Genomic DNA, 18,047 nt, shown 5'->3' with positions numbered 1-18,047 from the left:
AACTACTGGTCTGTTTAGCTTGGGTTAAAATGATGTAAACCTGGCATGAGAATATGATACCACATGAGGAAATTGAAGGCAAGGCATGCTAAAGAAGTTCCCCCAGAGACCGGGGGCCTTGGGGTGTGTCCAAGGCACTGGAACCACAGGGACTCCAGGCCTCTGTCCGTGCTGGGGGTGCACCAGACTCATGTCCGTGTATTTAGTGAGTGAGCACTGGTAGGCTCTGAGCCTTCTTTACACTGTTAACTCTGGGTTAACTTTACACTGTTAACTCTAGTCCATCAGGTGAGTTGCCAGAGGAGCTTGTGTTTCTGTGACAACTTAGTTCATATTCTGCATGCCTGCATGGACAAGTCCCTGTCAGCCTTGTTGTGTCAGGGACAGGGCTGCAGACTCGACCAAGCTACTATCAGGGAGGCAGGGACAGAAATTTCACACACAGAAGTCACCCTGGTCACGTGGAGTGTGGGTCATGCAGGCCTCCTTAGGGGAAAGGAATGTTCTGTCTGGGAACCTAGGTAGCCTTCAGAAGCCAAGTGGGTGTGTAAGGAGAGGCTGTGGGCGGGAAGGTTCGTGGCAGAGCACCAGACACTGGGTCATTTTGAGCTGAACAATGTTGCAGATGTGGTCCATGGCAGTGGAACAGGACCATAGATGTTATCTAGGGAACTGAGATGCTCTTGTAGTGTACCCAGTCTCACTAATAAAAGAATGAAAAGGCTGGAGAGATGGCTCAGCGGTTAAGAGCACTGGCCGCTCTTCCAGAGGACCTGAGTTCAATTCCCAGAACCCACATGGGAGCTCACAACTGTCTGTAACTCCAGTTCCAGGGCATCTGACACCTTCATACAGGCACACACGCAGGCAAAACACCAATGCACATAAAAATAAATAAATCTTTAAAAAAATAAAAGAATTAAACTCAAAACAATTTTATTAGCATTTAAAAGAAGACATAGTACAGATTAGGTAAAAATCCTGACAGCTGCCAGAAAGAGGTGAGAGAAAAAGCATGCCTTCTTAATTAGACATAGAATAGAAATAGCTAACTAAGAAAGGAACAATGGAGGCTGGAAGAGCACTTGCTGCTCTTGCAGAGGGCAGGAGTTCAGTTCCCAACATCCATGTCCAGCTCCATGGAGAACCAACACCATCTATTTGCATCTGCACACCCACACAAAATAAAATTAATCTTACAAAGAAGAACTTCCAAGAATGGAAATAAACTAATGAGCAAAAATCTGGCCACTCACTGTACGGCCTTTTATAAGCACCCCCTCTGCTACTGGTTGTATTTCACGCATTTGTCTCCAACATACTTTATTCTTTAGATGATGCCAGGTAAGGTTTCCAGTCTTCCCCTGTGGCTCCTTTCATGGTTTTTTTTTTTTTTTTTTGGTTGTTTGTTTTTGAGACAGGGTTTCTCTATGTAGCCCTGGCTGTTCAGAACTCTATGTAGAGCAGGCTTGGCCTTGAACTCACAGACATCTGCCTGCCTCTGCCTCTTCAATGCTGGGATTAAAGGCCAGTGCTGCCATGCCTAGCCAATCTGTTAATTTTTTTTTTAAGATTTATTTATCACATATATTGTAACATATATAGTGTTCTGCATGCACATATGCCTGCAGGCCAGAAGAGGGCACCAGATCTCATTACAGATGGTTGTGAACCACCACCTTCTGGTGGCTGGGAATTGAACTCAGAACCTCTGGAAGAGCAGGCAGCACTCTTACTTAACCCATGAGCCATCACTCCAGCCCCTCCATCTGTTAATCTTGTTGTAGCTTTTTAGTTCCTATTCTCCTACCAAATAACATTTGGAACAAGAGTTGCTTGTAGTTGGAGGATTGTCCTTGGGAAACCACCAAGAGGTTTGAAGTTCACAGGCACCTGCTCTGTCTCCATTTCCTGATTTATTATATGTCTGACCTAGTTAGGCAAGAGCCTGAGCTTTATGCATCAATATGGTCTGTGGGGTCTTCAATGTTGATGCCCTGCTAGGTGGTTGCAGGGAGCAGGACATAAACCACTAATGCTGACTGCAGTCAGAACTACGACAGGGAGCTGACATTGAAGGCATCTCCAAGACCTCACCGGGCCTCAGAGTTGGAAGGTTCGGAAAGGCTCTCATTGACTCATTCAACTAAGTTATTACGAAGCCGGTGTCAAGTCACAGAGATGCAAGGATGGACTGGTTGCCCTGGAGGAGTGGACATCCTTCAGGAGCTAGGACAGTTCCGACATTAAAAGGGTCTGCGCTCAGATACCGTGTGGGAAGCAGGAGGTGGGAGATCATGGATGAGTTTTGAGTGAGGTCTGAGGACTGGGTGGAACTGCCACAGGGAAGGGCAGTACCAGCCAGGCTCTGGAAGATCTAGTGTCCCTGAAGATTTAGATCAGATCTCCCTTTGCCCTAGCAGCTCTTAAGCTACAACATTAGCCCAAAGTAGCTGCAGTCCAGGAGCACAAAGGTTCCCAGCCTGGTCACCTTTGGATTGCTGAAGGGCCCACCCAGGTGAGACAGCTCAAAATAAAAAGGCCAACAGTGCCCCATGGGGGGGTTGGGGTGGGGTGGGGTGGTGGTGTGCGCCTTTAATCCCAGCACTCAGGAGGCAAAGGCAGGCAAATTGAGGCCAGCCTGGTCTACAGAGCAAGTTCCAGGACAGCCAGGGCTAAACAGAGAAACTTTGTCTCAAAAAAAAAAAAAAAAACAAAAAACAAACAAAAAAAAAAACACAACAACAACAAAAAGTAAAGTAAAAGAGCCATCAGAGACAGTTATTTCACAATATGGGACCAACAGCTTCTCCCTCCCAGTTTATAGCTGCTTGTTCCTTTCTTTCCTTCCTTTGTTTCTTTTTCTTTTCTTTTTTGAAAACCCAGGTTTTGCATTCTGCTAGTTCTGCTTACCAGCTTTATCTCTGAGCTCTCTGCCAGACCCAAGGTCATCATGAGCATGATGGTTCTAGTGCTTGTATGTGGGTCTTTTAGGAACTCCTGCATTTATGATGTGTTGCCTTCTTTTTTCTTTTCTTTCTTCTTTTTTTTTTTGTTGTTGTTGTTTTGGTTTTGGTTTTTCATGATAGTGTTTCTCTGTGTAGCCCTGGCTGTCCTGGAACTCACTCTGTTGAACAGGCTGGCCTTGAACTCACAGAGATCTGCCAGTCTCTGCCTCCCGAGTATGAGGATTAAAAGCATTTGCCACCACTGCCCAGTGTGTTGCCCTGTTTTGAGGGTAGTTTGTTGATGAACAATAGATAATAGTTTCTGAACACCACACATGAAGACAGAGAGAGACAAATGCAGTCTGCCCTAGGTATCGGAGGGAGGCCCACAGTGAAATGAAAGGAACAGCTCTTCAGGTGAGGCTCCCTAATTGGTGGGAGTTGACAGTAAAGCTAACCATAACATACCCACTTCCCTGCATCATGAGCTGGGATGGGAGGTGCGAAAGCCAGCCATAATTGCTCATAGAGGTTAGCAATAATAGTGCTGTCACTACTGGTGCAGTGAGAAGACAAGGCCATATCCCAATGTGTCCGAGAGGATGTCAGTAACTAAAACCTCAGGTCTGAAAACAGACGTTGGACAAACCTGCTGAATGAGCAGCCCGAGGCTGTTGGATGGTGAGACCCTGTCTCAAAACAGACAACAAAAAACACTGAAAATAGAAAGTTTAATTCTACTTGGCAAAAGAAAAAAAGCAAAAATTGTCATGTGTGTACATGGCATTATCAATACATGATTATGCATGTCAAATACATTTTTTTCAAAAATATTGATGTACAGGAATTCAAACTGCAATAAGAAAATATAAACTGTGCTCAGCACCATGAGATTATCTCTGTGTGCTGGGAATTCAGTTGATTTCTTTGTTCTCCTTCCTGCTTATCTGTCTTTCGTGTTCTTTACAACAATGAAGTATATTAATTGAGAAGGGAATTGTTGTGTCAAGCCGGTTGTGGGTTTTTGGTGGTGCACATCTTTAATCCCATCACTCCAGAGGCAGAAGCAGTGGGATCCCTATGATTTTTGAGGCCATCTTGGTTTATATAGAAAGCTCCAAGCCAACCAGAGTTATATCATGAGACCCTGTCTCAGAAAAATAAAAATATGTTTTGTGTCAGATAAGTCAAAATAGACCTGTGGCTGACTGGCTGACCAGCTGACCAGCTGATCCAGGGCGCCAGGTGCCCTTTGGTTAGAGCTTCATGAGTTCTGGAAAAATAAATAAGCAAAGGGCAACCCCAGCACTTACCCCTTTACAAGCTAAGGACCATCTTTATAGGAATATATATTTATTTAGTAGGTGATGTCCTAGAGGAGAGAGATGGCTCAGTGGTTAAGAGCAGTGACTGATGTTCCAGAGGACCTAGGTTCAATTCCCAAGCTGTCTGGTGTCCGATCACAGCAGGATTTAAAAAAAGAAAAAAAAAGGAAGAAATAGGTAATATTCTTACAGCCCTGGGAAACCATATAAGTCCATAGGCCAATGCAAAATACAAATGTTAAAATATTCACCAAGAATAAAGCAGGCTTTTGTTTTCTTTATAAGAGGAGATGCACATTTTGATTGCCTGCTTGATTCACTCAGAGGCAGGCACCCCCTCCTGGGCTACTCTGCTCAGGAGTGTGGGCTCCCTCACCCCTCACCTGAGAACGGAGTCTAGAGCTGCCCTCTTCTGGTTGGCAGCGGTCTTGGGAGTTTGCCTGGGCTTGTGTTCTGTTGCATTGCAGGTGTGTGTAGTATTTCAAAGGGAGAGCTTATGGGAAGGAATGTCTGATAACAGGGAAATGACAGACCAGCCATGACATATTGACCCATCCTGGGCATGAGGTGCCCAGCAAAGGGCAGTTCTCAGTGTTGTCCTACAGGACAGTCATGGTATGTGAGAGTGTGAAAAGTCAGGAGTTCAAGCCAATGAGCAGCATGGCCTAGAGTAATGGGCAAATGGCCCACCAGGCAATCATCCTTTTATGTCATTTTGTCTTTTGGTTTTTTGAGACAGGGTTTCTCTGTGTAGCTCTGGCTTTCCTGAAACTCACTCTGTAGCCCAGCCTGGCCTCTAACTGGGATTAAAGGTGTGAGACATCATGCCTGTTAACCTACTGGCCACAGTTAACCTAGGCTTATGAATCAGAGCGTTGAAAAATCATAGAGAGTTTAAATTTTAATGCCCCTCTGTGTTTCTTTCTTTCTTTTTTCTTTTCTTTCTTTCTTTCTTTCTTTTTTTTGGTTTTTCCAGACAAGGTTTCTCTTTGTAGTTTGGTGCCTGTCCTGGATCTCACTCTGTAGATCAGGCTGGCCTTGAACTCACAGAGATCCACCTGGCTCTGCCTCCTGAGTGCTGGGATTAAAGGTGTGCGCCATCACCGCCCGGCTTCTGTGTTTCTTGCAATAGACATAATGATACTATGATCGAGTACATAGGGAAAATACCAAGGTCCTACTGCTATACAGAGAACAGCCAATGACATCACAAAAGACATAATGCCACTGACAACAAATAGATGTTCAAAATCCCGTCAACAGAATAAGAAAAGGTACAGCTTCTTTTCTGTAGGGTGATTTTATTTTTCTAAAGTTTTATGGTTAGCAAAAATGATCCTGGCAATTTGAAACAACAATTTGTTGTTTGTTTTTTTAACAAGGCCATAAGTACCCTAGGCTTGAAGCTCTGTACGTAGCTGAGGCTGACCTTAAACCCATGATCCTCCAGCCCCATCCTCTCAATTGCTGGGATTACAGTTCTGAGCCACTATTTTTACTTAACACTGTTACATTGAGCACTGGGATTTAACAGGAAATGGGGACTTTGAGATTACCACAGGCCAGATGGAGTAGACTTTCAGTGCCAGGTTGTATCCTGGAGCAAGCAGAAATGTGGGAGAAACTCTGGAGTAAAAGGGTATCCAGGCTGTTTTTATAAGGGAGCCAGGGAGTTGTGGAAGAGCCGGCCAGCCACAGGCAAAGACTGCAGGAAATGTTAGCCCCGTTTGCCATGGAGTGTGCCAGGTGGGCAAGAGCCACCAGGAAGAGAGACTCGGCAGGGACATGGTAAATTGGGAGGATGGAGGAGAGAGCCGTAAAAACCACCAATCAGTTCAGGGTTGGAAACGGAGAATGGTCAGGTGAAGGAGAGGTGGAACACACACAAACAAAGAAGGCAAATTTGCCTGTGAATCTGGGATTTAGAAAAACTCACTGTAATTACGTTGTTGCCAGGATCCCTGAATCACAGCATGTGCAATCTTTCCCGGGAGTGTGATCAATGCAGCTCACTCAGACAGGTCACTGCAGTAGCAGGGCATGAACTGGAGGTACATGAGGGGCAGCCTCCCTCACTCACTGAAAGCCGCAGGGAAGGGCTCAGGCGCCCTCACCCAGGGGGGATGATCACTCCATACACAGTAACCTAGGGTTTGTGTCCGATTTAAATCCTGCAATAGGCTGGATGTTTGAAAAAGGATGTTCCATAGGTGCACTGATGCCCATAGAATATTGAAGCGTGAAGCACCAAGCACATTGCCTTGTCACATTGTCTCTGTCAGAGCTCACTGGATGGTCCTGGAAGAGCTGAGCATTCCACTATGACTTGCCCCCATTCCATTCATGTTTGCAGATGTGGCCTTTCAAGAGGTATTTATGGTAGCATCAAGTCATTAGAATAGGCCCTAATTCACAATGGCTGTGTCCTTAAAAGAACTGAAGCCCGCTGAGGCAAGTGGATCTCTGGGAGTTCAAGGCCAGCCTGGTCTACAAAGGGAGTTCCAGGACAGTCAGGGCTACACAGAGAAACCCTGTTTTGAAAAACAACCAAAAGACAAAACAAAAGAAGTGGCGAAGAGGACACAGACAGACACACAGAGGGTGGGAGACCCTTTGAGGCAGAAGGCAAAAGGCCTCAGGAGCAACAATCTTGCTCACATCCTGACTTCCAGCCTCTAGATGACAAGAGTAGAAACATTTAAGCCACCAAGTCTGTGGCACTTTGTTGAGGTGGCCTTGGCAAACAAATACACACTGTACAAACTTTATTGAAGAAAAAAATTGATCTTAAGGAAATGTGTGTGTTGGACTAGTTTGTGGGAAGGGCTTGACCGCTACGCCATACTTGGGAATATGAGCAAGGCTAATGACTGCATGTGAGGAGGGGTGGGGTGGGGAGGATGGGTAGAGCGGTGGAGTAAGTAAGGTCTACACTGAAGAATCTGTGCAAGGCAAGGGGTTAACAGAGGCACTCTTTCACCTTTGTTGTATGTTTGATACTTTTCCATAATGAAGCATTTGGGGGTACTTACTGCTGAAATACACAAAACCCCAGCCCTGAGTTATGTTTTCTCTTATAAGATGGCATTCAGGAGAAAGTGTGTGCCAGGTAAAGGGAACAGTGAAGTAGAAGACTCAGTGGGAGGAACCAACCATGGGCCCACCTTTTTATGTTCATTTCCTGTGCGGCAAGACATTCCTTGCTCTCAAGATCTAGATAGGGTGAGCCTTATAAACTACAACATAAAAGGGCTGGGAAGCACCCCACAGTCCCTGCGAACAAGGTAGGCTTCAACCTGGTTCCTGTGTGGGGCTGAAGGACTCTGCTCTGTTCCCTTCCCAGCCCCTGCCCTTATTGCAATGTATACTGGGGTCACTGAGAGCTGAGGCTGAGACACATCTGTGAGGAGGTCTGAGGACCCTGGTCCTAAGCCTTGGGATTCCTGCCCAAGGCTATCACCTGAGGGCGCCAACTGTATAGGAATCAGGTGCTCCTATAGCTGCCTCACTTGGGTCTTCTGGGGTATTGCTTTCTTCCTTTCTTCCTTCCTTTCTTTTCTTCCTTCCTTTCTTTTCTTCTTTCTTTCTTTCTTCCTTCCTTCCTTCCTTCCTTCCTTCCTTCCTTCCTTCCTTCCTTTCTTTCTTTCTTTTTTTTTTTTGGTTTTTTGAGACAGGGTTTCTCTGTGTAGTCCTGGCTGTCCTAGAACTTGATCTGTAGACCAGGCTGGCCTCCAGCTCACAGAGATCCTCCTGCCTCTGCCTTCCAAGTGCTGGGATTAAAGGCATGCGCTTTTTTTTTTTTTTTTTTTTTAAAGACATGGTCTCCAGGGTCTCTCTACATGGCACTGGCTGTCCTGGACCTTCTGAAGCTGATTGGGAATCCCTCCGCTGGTTGGGATCCCTGGGGTGATATACAGCACTCTGGATCCTTTACATCTTTCATTTGCTATTTTGATTTTAAAGTTTATTATCGTTGTGTATGATGTTGGAGAGGGTACACACGTGTGGAGTCGGTTACTTCCTTCCACCTTTACCTGGGCGTCCCTGGGATCAAACTCACGCAGACTTGTTTGACAAGCCCCTTTTCTCGCTGAGCCATCTCGCCAACCCTTTCTTTGCTGTTTCAAGATCTCTTCCAAGTTCTTTAAAAATTCCTGTTGAAGCAGGGCGGTGGTGGCGAGTTCCAGGGCAGCCTGGGCTATTACACAGAGAAACCCTGTCTCGAAAAACAAAAAACCATCCCGTTGATATTTCAGTTGGGTTTACACTGGTTTTGCAAGCTGGTGAGGCGTTTTCAAGTTTACAGTGCTTTCTCTTAATCCAGGAAAGGGCGCTTTTAAATTTCATCTGAGCTGCCTGCGACGTCCAGCAGCCTAACTTTGGAGTTCCTTACCTGTGGCAGAAGATTTTGGCAAGTTTAGCACAAGATTTGCTAAACTTCCCAAAGACTGCCTAGTGAGCCGCACCTGCAGATTCAGAGGGCTGTGCATATAGGCTCCGCTTCGCCAGAGCTCACCACCCTTGTCACCCAAACCAGTCCTTGTCAGGAAATAGGGAGTGCTAAGGAGAACGAGGGGACCAAGCAAGCGTTCACCTTAGCCGGGAACACTCCCTAGTCCCCATCACAACTTGGCCCCTCCCCAAGTTCTTGGTCTTGCCTTAGGGCGTGCTTACTCCCCAAGCCCCTCCCTCGACATCCGTCCTGGTCTCTCCCACAGCCCACTGGCCCAATCCATGCAGGCCCCACCACAACCCTGGGCCGGGCCTTGGACACTCGCAAGCACCGCCCACAAGCCCTTCCCACTACTTTGTTTCCAGATTGCCTCTCTCAGTCTGTCCGCTCTCCTTAGGCTCCTCCCACGGCCCTCTTCTTGGCCTGGGCCCCGCCTTCAGGCTCCTCCCACACCTCTTGGGACTCATTCCCAGGCTCCGCCCACAGCCCTAGCCCGGGCCCCGTCACGCTAAGCCCCGCCCCAGGCTCCTCCCACAGTCCCATCTCTTCTCAGGCTCCTCCCACGGCCCTTGTCGGGTCCGGGGCGGCGCTCACCGCCTCGGTCCCGCCCTCCTCGGCGACCTGCAAGTCCGTCCCCTCTGCTGGCTTGGGGCCCGCGAGGCCTACGGATTTGGAACTTCCCTTCTGGCGGGCCGGAAGGTTGGCGGTTCGGTCCCAGGGTCCCGACGCGTCCTGCGTTCCTTTCTGGGTCCCGCGGCGCGGCCGTTGGAGGCGGCGCGGCCCAGAAGCGCGTGGCGAATCTGCCACGGCGAATCGGCGGGCGTGGCGCCGGCGGCCTCGCGAGAGCGCGGCTCAGACAGAGGCGGCGCGACGGGGCTTGCAGGCTAAGGGCCGCGGGCGGAGAACGGGCAGCTCAGCGGCGGGGGGCCGGTCGGGCCCCGCGGCTCCACCATGACGGGCCGCGTATGCCGCGGCTGCGGCGGCACGGACATCGAGTTGGACGCGGCGCGCGGCGATGCAGTGTGCACGGGCTGCGGCTCGGTGCTCGAGGACAACATCATCGTGTCCGAGGTGCAGTTCGTGGAGAACAGCGGCGGCGGCTCGTCGGCGGTCGGCCAGTTCGTGTCGCTGGACGGTGGGTCCTGCCGCGCGGGGAAACGGGGGCGGGTAGGGCCGAGTGTGCGAGATGAGTGGGAAGGAGGCGGGGAAATCGAAGCAGCTGATCGTCCTGCCAAAGGCCGTGGGCAATCAGGCCGGGAAACTGAGGCTGGGCCCGGCTAGGAACTTGCAGCCGACTCCCCGCCGTGTCCCGTACACGGACGTGAGCTCCTCGATCTTCCCGGTCCAAGCGTCGCGGTCTGGTCCAACCGAGGCCATCGGGCTGGGTCCCGGAATCTGGAAGGCAAGGTTTTCAGGCTCGCATCTGATGCACGTTCCGTTTTCCCGGTTGGCCACTCTGACAGGTGTGCATTGCCCTTAGGGCTAAGAAGATATGCCCAGCCTCAGTACTCTGCCTAGTCCTTGTTTTTTTTTTTATTAGGGTTGTTTCCTAACCGTTGAGTGCTGAGAGTCTTTGGTGAGTTTTACTTCCAAGACCTTCTTTGTATATATGATACACGGAGCAGAAGTTACTCATCTTGAACAAAGGTTTTACATTTTGAAACACTCAAATTGGTCGTTTGATATCTTGACTGTTCTTTTGTCATGAATCTAAAATGTCTTTGTTTGCGCCACTACATTTGTCTTCTAAAAGTTATTGTTTACATTTTAATGTAGTTTTATTTTTATTTTCTGTACACTGGGGATCTAACCCAGGGCCTCCGGCATACAAAGCCGTTATACCACATTTTGAGTTATGCCTTGTGGAAAATGATGATGTGCAAGCTGAGGTTCCTTTCTTGCATGTGGAGGTCGTTTTCCACACAGTTTGCTAAAAGGCTTCCTTTTTTTTTTTTTTTTTTTTGCATAGAGTTACCATTGTACCTTCAGCAGAGATCACTGTATGCACCTGTGTGGGTCTGCTTCTGAGTTGTTTTGCCTCCATCCTTGCATTTTGTTTACATTTTAATGTCTTGAGATCAGATATTGTGAGTCTTTTTAGAATTGTAGATTTGTGGTCACCTTCCCTTCTGTCGTAGAGTAATTGTATATATGCATATTTATATGTATTTGTGTGTATGGTTCTGGGCTGGAACCCAGTCTTACTCATGCTAAACAAGTGCTCTGCCACTGAGCTGTATTTCCAGCCCCCTCTTTACACTTTGTTTTGAGTCAGGGTTTTGCCAAGTTGTCCAGGCTGGCCTTGAACTTGCACTCCTCCTGCTTCAGCCTCCTAAGTAGTTGGAGTTATGAGCCTACAAGACCTAACTTCTTTTGGTTGTTTTTTGAGACAGGGTGTCCCTATGTAGACTGGCTGGCCTCAAACTTTCAGCAATATCCTTGCCTCAGCCTCCCAAGCACTGGGATTACAAGCATGCACCACCAGACTCTGTGTGGCTGATTCTGTGTAGGGGGTGTGTGTGTGTGTGTGTGTGTGTGTGTGTGTGTGTGTGTGTGTGTGTGTAGGCATACATGCATGTGTGTTTGCATGAGTGAGGAGGCCCAAAGGTGGCATAGGGTGTGTGTGTGTGTGTGTGTGTGTGTGTGTGTGTGTGTGTGTGTGTGTGTTTGTAGGCATACATGCATGTGTGTTTGCATGAGTGAGGAGGCCCAAAGTTGGCATCGGGTACCTTACTTGATATTTCTACATTTTATTTATTAAGTCAAGGTCTTTTGCTGAACTGGCTACTCCAGCTAGCCAGTTTTGACCAAGGGATTCCCTCTCTCGGCCTCCCAAATGCTGGGTTATAGATGGCTACCACACCTGACCAGCCTTTACGTGAGTTCTGGGGATCTGCACTTCAGTCACGCTTGCATTGCAAGCATTTAATCCACTGAACCATCCCTCCAGCCCCTGTGGCAGATTCTTCATTTTCCCCTTCCCCCAATGGCAGATTCTTGAATCTGCTGTGCGTTCCAGAAGTGAGCTCACTTGGGGTATTATCCTTTGGACATGCTGGTAGATTTTAATCTCTGTTTACCTGGGATATTGGTCTGTGTTTAACACCTGTCAGCCTTAGGTATCAAAGTAATACACTCCTGAAACAAGTGAGCAGTGCCCCACTTACTTTGTGGAAGGGACTGTGTACAAACAATGCAATCTGCTCTTTTTTTCTTTCCTAGTTTCACTGTGTAACTTAGACTGACCCCAAACTCATGATGTTCTTGCCTCTAAGCCTTCTACATAGCCAAGATTACAGGTGTGTGCCTCCCACTTCTTGGTCCTGTCTTAATTAAATATTAGGTCTACTTCTCCAGTGTAGCCAGTTGGACTTAGGGGTTTCTTTTCAGCTTCTGTCATAGTAGTGGTTGTAGTTACGTTTCAGATAGTTTCTGACTTGTTTGGGAATTCAGGTTTGAGGAATGGATCCATCTGGTTATGGGATTCATCGTGTGTGTGTGTGTGTGTGTGTGTGTGTGTGTGTGTGTGTGTGTGTGTGAGCGAGCTAAGCAAGTGGTCTGCCCCTGAGCTTTACCCCCAGCCCATGTCCTAGATGTCTGAAAGATAGATGTCCCTTTTCCTTAGATGTTAGTGTCTGTGTTTCTCTTTGTCTTTCTTGCTGGTTTACCAGTTTTGTTGATATCTACAAAAAAACATTGACTCGAGGTTGACCTTTCCCTCCTGCTTTTCCTTCTCTGTGGTATGTTTCACATGTCACACGAGTTCTTATCCTTTGTAGGTGACTTCCCAAGGGTGTCTTCGGGACTGCTGTGACAGCGGTTCTACCACACATTGTCTACAGCCTCCTGAATAGTTACCAGAATGTTGATGCCTGTTGGAGTGATAACAACAGTAATAACAGGTCATTCTGGGAGCAGGTGTCTAGGGCTTTCCATTGGCAGACACTTTTCTAGGTCCACCCATGGCTTGGTGACATAGTGCCCCCATAACATCAGGGAAAATAGTATAGAGCCAGGGTGGAGTGAGGTCTTACCATGCATCCTGGAAATCGTGTTCCAAAGCCTTAAGTGAAAGTCAGATGGGCCCTTAGGTGGCATCAAGATATTTCTCCAGGGAGAAGCACTCCAGCAACCAGCCGTGGCTGCCCTGGGGAATGCACTGTGGGGTCATGAATTCTTAGCCTTGGTAGAAGGTGTAGGTTATACAAGAAGGAGGTGTCAGCTGCTTTGAGCAGGTATCTTTCTTGTGGCTCCTGCCTACACCACCCTCCACCCCAAATCAGCACGACCACACAGGCAGGAAACAGATGACTTGTCCCGTTTCCTGCCCTCATAGGTCCCTGGTGCTCTTTGCTCATCTTGGCCTTCCTCCATCTTCATTGTAAAGTTGTTTCTCCTTGGAGGCTGTCTTATAGGTTCTAACACTGCTGTCCTTTCCTAGGTGTCCTTACTTACAGCAACCTAAGCTGGACACGTAACAGTCTACTCTAGAATATATGCTTAATACACTCAAGTGGGTGATGAGGTCCTGCAGCAGGAGGTTTCTGGCTAGGGAAACTTAACCATCCTATACCTGTAATTAAGTTTTAGAGGCCTTTTCAAGAAGCCTATGCCAAGGGAAGTACTGGGCATCAGGACTGCAGATTCGGATGCCAAATGCAAGGCAGTGGGTAGCTGGAGAAGTTGGAATTTGAGCCATACCATGAGGAGTCTGGGCTAAGCAGGGTTTCCAGTAATGCACACTTCCCAGCATGTGCCAAGTCCTCTGAGGCCTCCCTTTGTCAGTGAATGGCGACCCTTGTGCTTTTTCATCCTTCCCAGGACTTGGGACTACTCTCAAAATGCTTGTTGCAGAGAGAGCTCCTGCACCAAGCAACCTGTGGCTCCTGCCTCCTCAGGGTTTATCCTCCCCTATCCTGGGAGCAGCAAACCTTGTTAGTAGGCTGGAAGTACTCCCTGAGGTTCCAATAATCAGAACTGTTTTTGGTGTTTGGGGTAGAATCCAGGGCCTCATGTGCTAGGCACGTACTCCCCAGCCCACTAATCAGAACTTAACATTTGTATTACATTTATTTATATGCGTATGCACATGCCACTCTGCGTGTGTGTAGAATTCAGAGGCTAACTTAAGGAAGTTATGGGTAAAGCTACTGCTGCCTAGATGGATGATCTGAGTTTAATCACCAGAACTCATCTTCTGCAAGTTGTCCATAAATGTGCCACCATGTAGCTCTTAGTGATCAAACTCAGGTGGTCAGGAGTGATAGCAAGCTCTTTTAGCTGCTGAGCCATCTCACCTGCCAAAGGACCTTTTCTTGGTTTTGTTTTTCATGACAGGGTTTCCCTGTGTAGCTGTCCTGGAACTCACTCTGTAGACCAGGCTGGCCTCGAACTCACGAGATCTGCCTGCCTCTGCCTCCTGAGTGCTGGGGTTAAAGGAGTGGGCCACCACCCTGGCTTTTTTTTTTTAAGGTGGGGGTCTTGCTATGTAGTGCAGACTGGCCTCCAAGTTTTCTAGTCTTCTATATCAAATCAACACAGTTGTAAAGACTTTCCATTCTGGAGACTCTGTGAGAAAAATGAAGGACAGTGCTATGGAGAGGCCTTTCTGGGCACTGAGGTCTCCTGGCCCTCTTCCTAGGTCTAGTCATGTGAGGGTGGCATTGTCTGTTCCAAAGCTCATCCAATCTGTTTATACCCATGTTGTCTTGGGTTCAACCCTCTCTGCTCTTGGCTAAGTCAGAGGCGATCTTCCCCAAGTGGCCTGTGATTGTAGATTCCTTCTCTGTTGTCCACGAGGGGGCAGACTCTGCCAAGCCCATCTATGTTATACTTCCAGCCTATATTCTTTGTTACAGAAACTTGTAGAAAGTACCAAACGTTTGCTGAGCATAGTAGTGCACGTCTATAGTCCACGCACTTGGGAGGCTGAGTTTTAAATCAGTTTTTGCTATATAGTGAAACCTTGTCTGGGAGGAAGGAAAGAAAAGCAAAATACCCAGTGTTTTTATATTTTGGTTGTGAGCCTAGCCTTTAACGGCTGAGCCATCTCTCCAGCCCACCCAGTGTTTTTAGAAGTCAAGCACATCTGAAATTTGAAGATCTAGGCGAATTTGTAGTTGGCAGTTCCATGTAGAGGTTATATTTGGCCTTTCTTCTTTCACACTTGAGGGAGCCTGAGTTCGCTAGCACCTTAGCTTGCTGAGTAAGTGCTTTTCACATGTTTCCTCTAGCTACTCACACATGGAAGGGTGGCAGGAACAAGAGTCAGAAGGTAGCTCCTAGGGCCACTGCGGGTAGAAGAGCCCAAGCAGAAGTGTGGGGGTTCCGGTGCGGGAGGTGGTAGCCCGTGCCTGTGGGAGTGGCAGTGATTGGTGTGGGGCTGGAGTGGAGGAGTGCAGAGATTGCAGTAGCATTCATCTCAAGCGGAAGTCTTCTCTTTGGGGTGGGGGCCTGCAGCCTCGCATCGGCCTGCAGCTCCTGATCCATGTGCCTTAGCATTCTGATTACAGACATGCACCACTGTGCTCAGCCTGGCTAATGCCACCATTCTTTTTCAATGTAATTTAAGGGCTTTTTAAGATCTTATTTCTATTATTCTAAATTATGTATGCATCTTTGTTTGGGTATAGGAATATTAGTGCAGGTGCCCACAGTGGCCAGAGGAGTTGGCTTTCCCTGGACTGGAGTCACAGGTGGTTGAGAAAGACCTTACTTGGAACCTATCTTAAGTCTGTCTAAGAACAGTACTTGTTCTTAACTGCTGAGCCATCTTTCCAGATCCCATGATTGTCTTGTATTAAAAGCACATATCTACTTTAATTAGAGCAATAGAATATCTTTTCTTGTTCTTTTTAAAATTACATTTATTTATGGGGTGTGTTATGGTATATGTGTGGAGAAGACAACTTATAGAATCAGTTCTTCCCTTCTTCTATGTGGGTCCGAGTCATCAGGCGTGGAGACAAGAGTTCTTAGCTACTCAATCATTTCGTCAGTCCCTATTTTTTTCTTTTTTAAAGGTTTAGGATGCCTCTGGTCAAGGCCACATCTGTTTGCTAGGCAGAGCAAAGTCTTCTGCTTAGCCTGCTGCTGTTCCTGTTGGAATGCTGGATCCTCCTTTGTTCACAGTCAGTGAATGGGGCTTCGGGGCTTCTCTACCAGGCTCTAGCTAACCTCTGTTTTTTATATTTCCAGGTGCTGGCAAAACCCCAACCCTAGGAGGTGGCTTCCATGTGAACTTGGGAAAGGAGTCAAGAGCACAGACCCTACAGAATGGTATTGTCCACTTCAGCGTTGCTGGCCATGGGGTGGGACAGGAGAGGGAGATGGGACAAGATCCTGGGGTGAGGTAAGAGCAGAATGGTCCTCAGTTGTTGCTTCTGCTCTGGAGTGCTCTACCCATGCCTTACCCTGTGGCCTGCTACTTTTTGCCATCCTCGCAGCCCTGGGCCCGTAGCTCTCTGGGAGGAATAATTCCGAAGTGTGCTCCTTCTTCTAGGCATTCTGCAGATCTTGCTAGGCCCCCTCAGTGAAGGGCCCCCAGATGGTGCCAGTCTGTAGCTGTTTGCTCCTGGTCTCCTGGAGATAGACATAGAACCAGCAAGTTTATAGCCATTTGACCTGGCAGATGTGACCTTTCATTGTTTTATAAATCAGTTCACAACAAAGAAGAGAAATATCTGTTCTTTTGCTTTGCTTGTTTTTAGTTAAGTTGTTTGCCTTTATTGAATTGAAAAAGTTCTTTATATATTTTAGCTATAATGTTTATTGTTTTGTTTTTTTGAGACAGGGTCTCTATGTAGCCTTAGCTGTCCTGGACCTCTCTATGTAGACCAGGCTGGTCTTGAACTCACAGAGATCTGCTTCTCTCTGCCTCCCAAGTTCTGGGATTAAGAGCATGTACCAATATACCTGGTTTTAGCTACAAGCCTTAAAAAAAATACACACACACACACACACACACACACACACACATATGCACGTGCACACACACTTACTTTATATTTATTCATGGATGTGTGCCTACTATGGCACATTTATTGACAACTTGCAGGAGATGGTTCTCTCCACTATGTGAGTTCTAGGGATTGAACTCAGGTCATCCATCTTGGCAGCAAGTAGCTTTACCCACTGAGCCATTGTGCCACCTTCCTAGGAGTCTTTTGCCAGATATATGTCACAGAAAAATTTCTCCTGTTCCATGGGCTGTCTTTTCACAAGTTTTCTTTTTCTCTGTACTTGATGGTATAAAGTAAAGAAGATTTATTTTAAAATGTATATGGTTGTTTTATCTGCATGTATGTATGTGCACCATGCATGTGTCTGGTGCTCTGGAAGGTCAGAAGAGGGTTTCAGATGTGAAACTGGAGTTAAAGATGGTTGTGAGCCAAGATGTAAGCACTAGGAGCTGAACCAAGTCTTCTGCAAGAGCAGTGAACACTTTTAGCGGCTGAGCCATCTCTCCAGCTCCTTGTTTTTCTCATTCTGATGTTGTTCAGTTTATCTTATGCCTTGTCTGATCACTCACTGACTCTGGGGCTGGGGGCAGCTCAGTGGGTGAAGTGCTTGCTGTGCAGACGTGAGATCCTGAGTTAGGGCCCCAGGTGAGCATATGAAACACTGAGCATGCTGGTGTGAACCTGTCATTCCCGGCACTGAAGAAAGAGAGACAGGACAGCCAGTCTAGTCAAAATGGGAAGCTCCAGGTTTAGTGAGAGACTCTATCTCAAAAAGGAGCTGAGTGATAGAGGACTCACCCAGTGTCTACCTCTGGCCTCCACAGGTGTGATCATGGGTGTGCATGTGCATGTACATACCCACAAACTGATGCTTATATCTTCTGTTGTCTGGGGTTGACCATCTGGGTTGCCTGTTGTGTTTTGGGGTTGTTTCTTGTAAGAGACTGGGTCCAGCTTCCATTTTATGTGTGCATATCCAGTGTTTCTGTGGAAAAGACTATATTTTCCTAGTTGGCACCCTTCCTCATTGAGAATCATTTCTAGGTCCTCTGTTCTGTGCTGCTGGGCTGTATGTGTTATGCTCTTGTTTGACTACTAGCTTTGTGGTGAATTTGAAATTGGGAGGTGTATATACTTCTTAGAATTCTTTCTTAGGAGTGCTGTGTTGATTATTCTGAGTCTCTTGAATTGATCTATGTTGCTTCTTTCCTTCCTACCTTCTTCTCTTTTTTGAGACAGTCTATTGTTCTGTAAGTCTATAAGTTATATACTTAGAAGTTTATAAGTCTATAAAGATTCAGTAGTCAAATATTGGGGTGAAAACCTTATAGATCAAAGAAGCAGTGGAGGAGTGACCAGC

The 18,047-nt window shown here is 47.2% G+C and overlaps 1 protein-coding gene across 2 annotated transcripts in view; it reads left to right on the top strand.

Moving 5' to 3' along the window:
• Positions 1-9,302: 9,302 nt before the first annotated feature.
• Brf1 (BRF1 general transcription factor IIIB subunit) overlaps positions 9,303-18,047 on the top strand; it is a 51,364-nt gene continuing 42,619 nt past the window's right edge. Inside the window, exons 1-2 of one of the 2 annotated variants that reach the window (XM_006988013.4) lie at positions 9,303-9,861; positions 15,924-16,004. In XM_006988013.4, the coding sequence (XP_006988075.1) occupies positions 9,678-9,861; positions 15,924-16,004 (265 nt within the window). In that variant the 5' untranslated portion in view covers positions 9,303-9,677. The remainder of the gene's footprint in view (positions 9,862-15,923; positions 16,005-18,047) is intronic. The other variant, XM_042261261.2, reaches the window with a different exon arrangement.

Source organism: Peromyscus maniculatus, chromosome 14, assembly GCF_049852395.1.
Source record: "Peromyscus maniculatus bairdii isolate BWxNUB_F1_BW_parent chromosome 14, HU_Pman_BW_mat_3.1, whole genome shotgun sequence".
Lineage (NCBI taxonomy): Eukaryota > Metazoa > Chordata > Mammalia > Rodentia > Cricetidae > Peromyscus > Peromyscus maniculatus.
The sequence above is the reverse complement of the archived record's forward strand: the minus strand, read 5'-3'. Positions and strand labels throughout refer to the sequence as shown.